The 10,937-nt window shown below is 38.2% G+C and overlaps 1 protein-coding gene across 1 annotated transcript; it reads right to left on the bottom strand.

Annotated features, from left to right (window-relative positions):
- Positions 1–363: 363 nt before the first annotated feature.
- Positions 364–10,726, bottom strand: LOC146502055 (cysteine-rich protein 2-like). The gene is made up of 8 exons (XM_085132362.1): positions 10,523–10,726; positions 5,944–6,038; positions 4,291–4,348; positions 4,071–4,202; positions 3,175–3,243; positions 2,933–3,027; positions 1,600–1,657; positions 364–1,013 (listed from the first exon to the last, which is right to left on the bottom strand). Exons 1-8 carry the CDS (start codon positions 10,563–10,565, stop codon positions 949–951), a joined length of 615 nt encoding a protein of 204 aa, XP_084988488.1. The 5' UTR covers positions 10,566–10,726; the 3' UTR covers positions 364–948.
- Positions 10,727–10,937: the final 211 nt, after the last annotated feature.

Raw genomic sequence — 10,937 nt, 5'->3', positions numbered from 1 at the left:
AGCAGCAGAAAGTAGTGTTTTTTTTCACACTTCATACCATTTGCTGGTTGTAATGTACCAGGGAGCACAGGTGGGCCTTACACTGTGAGGCCAAGGATGGTCCCCAGTATGGCAGCCCAGACCTAGAGCGTGGGCATACTGTGAGTACACTGCATAGCGGTACTGTGGACCCCTTTCTGCTTAGTGTGGGCAGCCCGCACTATGTGTTGCCCCTCTGGTGCCCATCGGTCCTGCCTCTCATGCCAGTACAGGGGTCTGCAGTTGGCTTCCCACTGTGGGCTGTGTGGGTTTCCATAAAATCTGAAACTCACACAGGCCCCAACCACCATATTTGCTGGGAACAGAAACACAGTGACAATGAACTCAGGTTTGCTATCACACACTTTTACTGTATAAAATGTGAAGAACAGCAGATCATTTCTTGTTTGCAGCAACCCTCAAAATCCCCTTAATGGCATTCATTAAAATGCACTCCTTTGTAAAATGTGTATCTTCACTACGCTATCATTCGTATTTATAGAACCAAGACAAACTTGTTCAAAAAACACTGACTATAAACTGGAGGGCTGGTACTTTTTTTTGTTTGTTTGTTTGTTTTCATACAGTACATGTTTTAAGTGCACAAAAGTCAAAAATCTACTAATCCAGAGTGAAAAGAACACAGGAGCCTTCATTCACTATAGTAACAGGCTAATAATTATTTGGCAAAGAGAACCAAGAAACTCAAAGGCAAATCTGAAAGTCACATGGGAGGACATATTAAAGGCCTGTTTTGGTACAAAAAATAGATATATAAACAATATACAAATACAACATAAACATCTAAGTTTCCATCCCTGTGAGTGTAGTACATATCATTTGTCACAATGACCACTGAAGGCAAATCATAGAGACACAGAGGGTCCTGGTGGCGTTTCTCTGTCTGCGTGCTGGAAGCAGCTTCAGAGCTCAAGACTGCGCTTCAGCTTCAGGATCGTCGTAGATGTAGCTGCCGACACCTCCGGTGTTTACGCCTGAGAAGGGTAGACCAGACGTTTAAATTTAAAGGGTCTGTTCACTCAAAAAATATACATTGACACGAAATAACCATTTGACTTGTTATGGTTCACTTTGCAAAGGTTTTGGGATTGGTTCCTGAAAAATACAAACATCGACTCCATATAATTGTATCCTTCTTTGCTATAATAACATGGAGCTGGAGTATGATAACACAGACACAGCTTAAGATTTTCTATAGTTTTCCAGCCTTGTAGACTAAATAAGAAAGACTAACTAGCTGTCCATGTCAATTATAGTATTTACTAGACTTTTTAAATCCCCACACAGTTTTTTCTCTTCATATACATTTCACATCGAAATAGATATGGGTATTATAGGTCACATTGAATATGATCCTTCAAGGTCATAAAACAGTGAGTATTTATTTCTACCCTGAAAGCTGACTAATACGACTGCCTCAGATGTATTTATGTCACTAAATTAACATATTTTACAGATTTTTGTGGGACACAGTGGTTTGAGCCATTGTTTTAAAAAACAGTCTCTGGCACCAGCCTTCCCCGCAGCCCAGTCCCCCCCTCCCATACTCAGATTACATACCTTTTGGTCCAAACAGTACAGCATAGCATGGTTTGTGGCAGTAAGGCTGCCCATCATGCTGAAACACAGAGAAAACCATTCCTCTCAATTCTTCCATATTTGAAAATGTTTTCACTTAGTGTTTCATTCTACCTTACCTCTCAGCAACATTCAGTGTACATGAGACAGAAAGAACTACAACATTTATCTGCTTTCTCTTTTTTCTACCAGCTGAAAACCCCAGAACACAATATGCTAAATATAAACAGCTTCTATTAACTGACATTAATCAAATTCAGCAACAAACACATTTTACACCTCAGCAACATCTCATCATGTGATGGCTGGATTGAATTTTAACACTAGACAGGGTCAGCTTATTTGTAACTCATGTCTGGGGCACAATAACTGGATGGGGATGTGGCCACCTTTACTTTAGCCTGACAGACTAAATCCTTTGAATTACAGCTATACAAATTAAAGATGATTACATGAAGATGAATGTCAGTGATGTAGTGGCTCATCCGGTTCACGAGCCATCACGGCTCAAGTTTACTGATTATAAAATGACAAATGTGATCTTAACCCTCAGAATGCTTTGGGTGTAAAGCCATTAGGTGATCATTTTGTTTAAACTGGATTAAAATATTATTAATATGGCAGGAGGAGTAGTGACTCTTGTGAACTGTCGGTGAACAGACAGACACTGATGTCTCACCATGTTAGAAGTTTATTGATTCTTTGGCTGAATCAACTAAAAACATTTTCTTATGTGACTCAAATACTATATGTGTATTTTCGACAATCTTCCTGTAGAACATCTAGGAACTGACTCTGTCTTTCACCCATGATGACGCCTTGACTAGACCCACAGTTACACAGATATGATTACAGTCTCATTGTGTGCATTTTAAAACAGCAAAATGCCACCACTAGCACTGGTGTTAAGTTAGTACAATTAAAATAATCTGGAGCCATAAAAACAACCTGAAAAAAAAAGAGAAACTCACTAAACATTTTTGGCATAATAATAAATTGAAAAATGGAGATCAGAGATTTATCATAATGTGTAGCTGGAGCTTGTGATAATGTGTCATTTTCTATCTTGTGACATAATCTAAGTCAGTAAAGAAAACACAATACATGACTGTATTTGACAGAGAAAAGATGAAGATGTTGTGTATCTCTGTGAAAATTAAAATTGTGTTCAACGATTTCACACTCTGAGATCTTTCTTGATTAAACTACTACATTTTGAATATGACTAGAGTAACTGTCTGTGTATCTAATCAAAAACACTAACATTTTTACTAATACTCTGATTTCCAGCTTTGCAACCTGACTCATATCTCACCTCTGCATGGCTGCCCGCTGCCAGAGTCTTATTGCATCTCTCACAGCGCAGACAAGGCCGGTGCCAGTTCTTCCCGAGAGATGACACCTTCTCAGCTGCACAGACAGAAACACGGACCATGGTAGAGACAGTCATTACACCAAGCAGAGGACTAAAACAGACAGTTTCCAATGCTTTTGTCGAAAGGTAGGACAAATACATGCTTGTCGCAGAATTTAAATATGAAACAGCATTCTGCTCACCAAAATACACTGTCTTGTTGCATCTGGGGCAGATGTTGGGGCCTCCAGAGAAAGATGAGAAGCTTGCAGCTGCAAAAGTTACAATGAATTAAACAAAAAAACTTAATAGTAACTGCATCAGATATTTAGTGATTTAAATAAACGCCATTAGATAGAGTTTGTGGTTTACATCATTTTAGTTGTACTGTAAAGCCAGAAGCCTAGAAACTAACTGAAAACAATATTGTTTTAAATAATTATAGGTATGAAGTAAGGTAATTTAATCCTGCCAGTTTTTTGCAGCATTAGAGATTGCCTCAGTTCTGTAGTTTGAGATGTAATGATCAATCTGCTGTAGTGAGATCAGCACCTTTGCATCAACAGGAACATGGACTGCACCACTTTCTGAACAAAGACACATGCGTGTAGAGCATCAAAATAAAAAAAAATAATAGCTACAGAAATAAATATGTCAGGGAAAATACACAGGAAAACATAAAATGTTTAAAAATGTCATAACAATAATAATAATAATAATAATAATAATAATAATAATAATAATAAAGACCCTTAAAAACATGTAAAGTTAAATAAATACATAATAAGACATAAGACAAACATAAACAGACAAATGAATTCATGTCAGTGCCCGTAAATGCATTTCTTTGCTGTAGGATTAAGGCACTAATTGATATTTTTACTTTAGTCCTTTAGCTTGGATTCTTCATATTTCTGTCCTTAGTTTTCTCCATTGCTCGTCACTTTCCCTAAAACATATTTGCGGCTCATTTATTCCTTTTGTTGTTCTTTAGTTTGCTGTTCCGAACCTAAATTAAACTGTATCCTGCCACAGAGGCACTGAGTTTCTCCTCCTTGCATATGACAGTTTTTCTATTTCTGCTCCACATATTTCTCACCCTTCACTGGTCCCCGTGCGGGGGCTTTTTTCTCCTCCTCTGGTTTGGCATTTGTTTCCAAGGAAACGGCTGCAGGGGCTTCGTTGACAGGATTGTCGTACACGTAGGATCCAGCTCCACCGATGTTTACACCTAAAAACAACAAATGGTAGAATTCATAAATCTAAGTTTTATCAATCTGTGTTCATCGTCTGTATTTGCACATCAGGGGAAACCCCACCTTTTGGTCCAAAGAGGGTGGCATAGCATGGCTTGTGGCAATAAGGCTTTCCATCATGCTGCACAGTGTAAAGGGGACAGACAGAGGAAACATCCATTACTTAACACATAGAATAGAACTTTATTAACCCTTGGGGAGGTCCCCTCAGGGAAATTGTGATTCCAGTTGACCATAAATACAAATAAAAAAACATCAAGCAGATACAAATGGACTGAAGCTATACCTGTAACTGTTAATATTATGAACCAGATGGAAAAAAGAAAAAAAAAAAAAAAACGGCAGTTATATAAACTGTTGTTTTCAGTCTGTGTGGATTCACATAATCCTCCAAACTTGGATCGCATTTGAAGGCATTTGAGTTTGTCTAACCATTTATTTTTATGGTAATAAAAACCCTTATCTCACTTTTGTTTTTAGACATAAAATAAGCCTCACTGATTCAGTAAAAGTAATGCTCCTTGTCATCTAGACGCTGTCATCGTTTATATAAATAGTCTGTGGAGTTGTTTCAGTCATCCCAGGAATGTACATTCACACAGGATGTGTTTTTCAGCTAAACTCAATTGAACCTTTCAAGCAAATATGTCTTGTCATGTATTAGCATGACAAGACCAAAAAAACCTGAAGACTAACAATAAAACCATTCTGAAAGCAGACAAATGTGCACAATAAAGGCCAAAATGAAGCACTGTGAAGAAAATACGGAGATAATGGACAATAAAGTTGCTCTCACTGACTAAATCAATGCATTTTAGCAGCGTACAATGAATACCATTGTCAGCTCATCTGTGATTTTCAGTACATCCCTTCCTTCTTAAAATCTAATTAAAACACAGCAAGAGCCACAAACAGTTTAATCTGATAAGTCTGATGAGTTTTAAATAACAGGCTGCTGAGCTGTTAATTTTATGTACAGCTAATTTTGTACCGAGTTTGTTCTGAACAGACTGAAGAACATCATGCATTGTGAATGATGATGAGCTGTCATATGTGAATATAAATGCATTATAACAATGATTAAAGGGGGACACAGAGTACAAATCTTTGAGCTTATTTAAACATGATTAGGCTAAGCATACTCATTTTCATATTTGACTTGCACTACGTGCACATAACCACGATTCAAGTCTATTTTCTTTAATCAACAGTTGAAACTGCCATCTCATCAAAGCACTAAGATGTGTGAAACCCTGTTGTCTCTGAGATTTACACCTTCTGGTTTATGGTTCTCTACAACAATGTCAGACAATGTTAAACTCCTTAGTAAAGTACAGGCGCTTCCAGGTTTCTCGGGGGAGTGACGCACTGAAGATACACAGGTACTGACTTTCCTGCGCAGTACATACGTTTCCTTTCCTGCGCAGTACAGTAACTGTCCAAAAAATCCAGCTACTTTCTGCTGATGTTAAATGATCAGGTTTTTTGGTTGATTTCAAAAAGTCTGTATTTTACCATCAAACCAGGTTCATCTCAAACAGCTTACAGCCTCAGAGTGCATGGGACATTATTGTTCGCAGTCACGGTTTATTGTGTTGATGCAATGTAGCCTACCAACATAACCTTTGAACATGAAATATTTGCACTTCATAAAACAAAAACAAATCATAACTGCATAAGGAAAATGAAGCATATACACTCTTCACATCCTGTTACCTCAGCATGGCCTCCCGGATTCAGAGTTTTGTTGCAGCGCTCACATTTTAGACAGAACTTGTGCCAGTCTTTCCCTAAAGATGACACTTTCTCCGCTGTGGGACAGGAAGAGACAAAGATCGTTTGATGTTATATTGTGCTTTTGGTTTGTGAAACATAAAATAAATGGACTTAGTCCTGAAATTTCTTATAATATAATGAAGTTAATGAAGTCATAAGTTTGTCACAGCATGCATATATAAGTCTTTGGATCCAAAACAATATCTGGACTTCTTTGTAATAATTCATTGGGAACATATTTATTAACCCCTTATTCAGGGTCATGGTAGAGAGAGAGAGAGAGAAAGAGAGAGAGAGAGAGAGAGAGAGAGAGAGAGAGAGAGTGTGTGTGTGTGTGTGTGTGTGTGTGTGCGTGTGTGTGTGTGTGTGAGTGGGCGGGGACGCTATAAGCAATTTAGATTATTTGAATTTTGGGAAGAACCCACTGCAACCAGAAGACCCACAAAGGAAAAGAAATATGCAATCTCTGCTCAGAAGGCTGGATTCAAACCCAGGACCTTCTTGGTGTGAAGCTCTGACCATGGCACTACAGTTCTGCCCCCACTAACAAATATTACTTACTTTTAAGTTGGATCAGTTTATAACTCTGGTAAAGTTTGAATTCAAATCTGTGTATAACCTTTTGAGTAATCCTGAAAACTAATAAACAAACTAACAAATCATACAGTACCAATCACATGGCATTCTTGACAGAGGGAATATGTTATTAAAATCTGATTATAAGTGCACTCAATGAAGTCTGAGTCATACTTTTACAAAATAAATGCAGTGACTGTTGAGAAAGAGCCATCCTCTATGGGTCAGTGCTTTAGTGCTTAGAAAAGAGCGCTGCCACTGAATGCAGAGAAATGGGAAAACGTTTTTTTTTCTCTTTCTTTTTGTGCTTTATTTGTGCACCAGTGCAAACACTCCTCCACAGGCAGGATGCTTTTGCTGCTGCTTTGAACAGAACCCATCTTTTCTATGAGAAAAAGAAACATTTTGTCCTCAAAAAAAAAAGGTTATTTTGATACAAAAAGTAGCTATTTTTGCCATGAAATCAACCTTCACATATGGGTCCAGCAACCTTTGGAAGAAATGATATGCACTGTTATTAAGGTTTTTGTGGGGGTGTGTGTCAGCATGTGAAGTACAGTAGCAATTATATTTTCTGACACAACCTGAATACACAACATAAGCACTAATGTATTCTGAATTATAACAACCGAGTGACGGTCGAAGTGACAGACGACATTTAATGGGCACTTATGAGTTCATATCAGCCTGAAGCACATTCTTTCCACTGCTTTCTAAAGGGCAGTGTGGTGACTCAGACATTTCCATTTTCTTATTTATTCCATTTTTTTAAGGGAGCTACTGTCTGTTCTTCCACCCCTTCAAATACTTAAGTTACCTTAATCTGAAGGTAAATCTAAATGTGAAGTCTTAAAAAATACTTTTTTAAAAATTTGGCGAGGTCGATCAAACAACTGATCTCTTTCCTGTCTGGATAATGGATGATCTTTGGATAATGTTAGCATAGCAGGGACTTTTGGAGGTTTTCCTCTGCTTCCAGTCTTAATGCTTAAAACCACAGACTAGTGAATATATACCATATCAAAAACCCACAAACTGACAACCAACTAGTCATTAAAACTGTGTTTAATGAAGGTGGAACTCATACACACAAAGCAAAAACTGCAGTAACTTTCACACATATATGTGTGACATGTCTAACACCACTCAGAAAAAGTGGGCATAAAGAGAGAAGAACTAAAACAACTTGTTTCACATGGAGGATGGAGTGAAGGACTTCACCGAGGCCAAGAATAAGATAGTTAACAATCATTTTCAACTTTGAATCCAGCACAGCCACTTTGATTGAGCCCTTTGATGAAAATACTGAATTGGAAATGAATGCAATCCCTTTTAGCATAGTGGACACAAATACAAGTTGGAAATCACAGAAACTAGAGTGCATCTTAATGACACCTGCTGCAAACATAACACACAGTACAGTGTGTTCAAATTACTCTGTTGTCCAAGTCACTTTGCAACCCACTTCCACCCATGCTCTTCCCGTTCATGCTGCTACTTATTAAGGTATTATCCATGGTCATTTGATACCTGCTCTGCTCTGTACAGGGGGTCTTGCTGTTGCTCTTTCCACCACCAACTTTTCATTTCTGCACATTATGGTAGGACAGAGCTGTACCACACTGTACCACCAAATTACCATAGATGGAAAGAGCTGTCTGCTGTGGACTACAGCGGTCATGACTGAACTGTTTTTTTTCTACCCAGTTATTTATGTGACTGCAAGTGAAAAATACATACAGTGTGAGTCAAGAGGGAAAACAAATATTACTCTGTTCAGTCAAATGAAAAACATCATAACCCCCTTTTTAAGACCCGCAGTTTCAGTCACAGAGACTTTTTTGTCGAAAAGACAGGAGGATGGACAGAGGGAGCGAGAAATTCACTGACAGTCGCTTATCTGTTTGTCCTCCTCCCAAAATATCTCAGCTGATACCCTGAGACTGATACAACATGACACTTCCTGTTTAGACTCAATGCCTGGCCTCCCTGTCAGTGTGATATCTGACAGTAAGTCACACCGACACACAGAACTATGCCTGGATGGTGAAGGGCACAAGTCTGCACAGCATAACATTGGTTTTCTTCTGGGTTCTTACTCAAGGAACTGAATTTACTGAAGAAATCACATTAGCTCAGTTTATTATTTAAAAATCACATTATAGACTCCGTGTCTCGAGCATCATTTTCTTTATGGCTATGGAGAACTTTGCATCCAGAAATCCTAAAGGCTAAACTATCTCTACTGTAATAAAATCCCCTGCAAAACAACAATATCCACTTCTAGAACAATATCCACTTCATTTTTGCAGAACCTCGGTTTTTTCTTTTTTAAAGCTTCTAATTTCCTGCAGAGTTTCAAAAGAGAGAGAGAGCAGCAGTTTGACTGAGCCTGCAGGGTGTGGTTTTGCTGTTGTTTTCCAGAGAAATGGGGAAGGGGAAAGAACAAAAAGAATATTGATCAATAAAACAAATTGGCAAATCAATCAATTATTTACCATGCCATATGGCATTGCACCAAAATGAAAAAAAGAAGAAGCTAAAAATAGATGTTAAATTAACTCCTTAGTATCATAGTACCCCACCCTATTTGACAGTATTGTCTACTATCCAGTGAATATAGTATCCAGTAACCAGGGATTAACACGCTTAAACTCATCCTACCTGCTTCTAAAAGCCAACATAAAAAGGATTTTTCACAAGCTGTCAGATAACACAGCTGAGGCTATGACTACAGGTCTGTTAATGGCTCCCTGTAATCTTATCCAAAGATAGTGAACCCATCACTGCATGATATGGGTTGTGTCGATATGCACCAGTTGTCTGTTGGACTCTGAGATTCACCATCTGGGGAATTTTTGGATCAGTTTTAGAGAAAAACTGTCACTTTGATTTCACATCCAATCTGGCAACGTGTCCGTGGTACTCGGTACTGTTGGACTGCTATAGCAGTGCTTTTAGGACCCAGAGTTTTGTATTGTAATGTAGTTACATGCTTATTTTGACATATTCTGTAAAAGACTTTCAAGCTTTAAATCAAATTTGACAGGTTAAAATAGATAAATAAATAAATTTACATGCCTTTACGTGGGTGAAATTATGCCCCATACAGTGACAGAGGATGCCATTGTATACAGACAAATAATATTCATACTGTATATTTTAAAGTACTTTGACTCAGTGACACGACAGTAACATTTTCACACTGTAAATATAAATATCACTGATGTGGAGATTATGTTGTGACACTTGTATATAATTAGTTTGACTAATACTGGCTTGACTGATAAGCTGTTATTACCCCAACAAAGATAGACAACACGGTAAATGTGTGGTCCAATAAAAAGGATGCAAGAATGTGATCGATGAATATAAAGACAGACTCTATTAGTTAGTTTGTCCACAAGATAACATCACACAAAACCTCAAAGGATTCCAGTTAAAAATCTCTTTGTTCTGTGCAAATGGTAAAGGAAATAATGAGTGATTTAGTGTGAATGCATTTTTAATGTACTACCAATAAATAATTCATATGTGTAAATGAATTCAAAAATCCACCATTCACCATCATTCTAATCATTGTTTCTACCTAACACATAATAAAAATCATCCAACAGGATGAATGAGTGTCTTAAATAGTTATGTCTCTCTGTGTGTGGGAGACTCGATAAGCCTATTTATAACAAAACAATGCCCATTTTGATCAATGGGTGCAAATCTTCTGAAGAGCTCTAAAATCAGTGATGTATCCGCAAATTCTCATTATGTTGTATCCGAGAAAACACGTTATCGATTATAAGTAAAAGTCGATTTAAAGAATACTGCACCGTCAGTCTTTCATATTAAAACCACCCCCCGGTTGATTATAACACTCCCACCCAGTGGTCATCGCATCTGTTAGAATCATGATGCTGGGCGGCCTCTGCAGCGGCTGCTCACTCACCGAAATACACCGTTTTCTCGCATTTTGGACATTTTGACGCCATGGTCGGTGTAAAGAGAGGAACAGGATCTTTTTCTGTTGGTCCTTTCTGCCTGTCTGCAGCTCCGGCGGCGCAGACACACCTCAGATGATGCTGACGGCGGCGGTGACTGTGATGAGACTGCGCCTCACATCCACCCTCTGCTTCTTCTCTTTCAATTGTATAACTCCGCCCTCGGGGTGACATCATGCAGCTCGCGACCCACCAGACAAAAATGTACACTTGTGCGTCTCCATATCCTGTTTGGTAAAAGCTTTTTCAAAAAAAAAAAAAAAAAAAAAAAGCCTTGGCCAAATTATCACATTGCTTTTTACATTATCATCATTCCCAGAGAACATCTGCTGAATGCACTGCTGCCACTCAAATTTCTCAATA

This window comes from Neolamprologus multifasciatus, chromosome 15 (genome assembly GCF_963576455.1).
Source record: "Neolamprologus multifasciatus chromosome 15, fNeoMul1.2, whole genome shotgun sequence".
Classification (NCBI taxonomy): domain Eukaryota; kingdom Metazoa; phylum Chordata; class Actinopteri; order Cichliformes; family Cichlidae; genus Neolamprologus; species Neolamprologus multifasciatus.
This window is presented reverse-complemented; position numbering and strand designations above follow the sequence as displayed.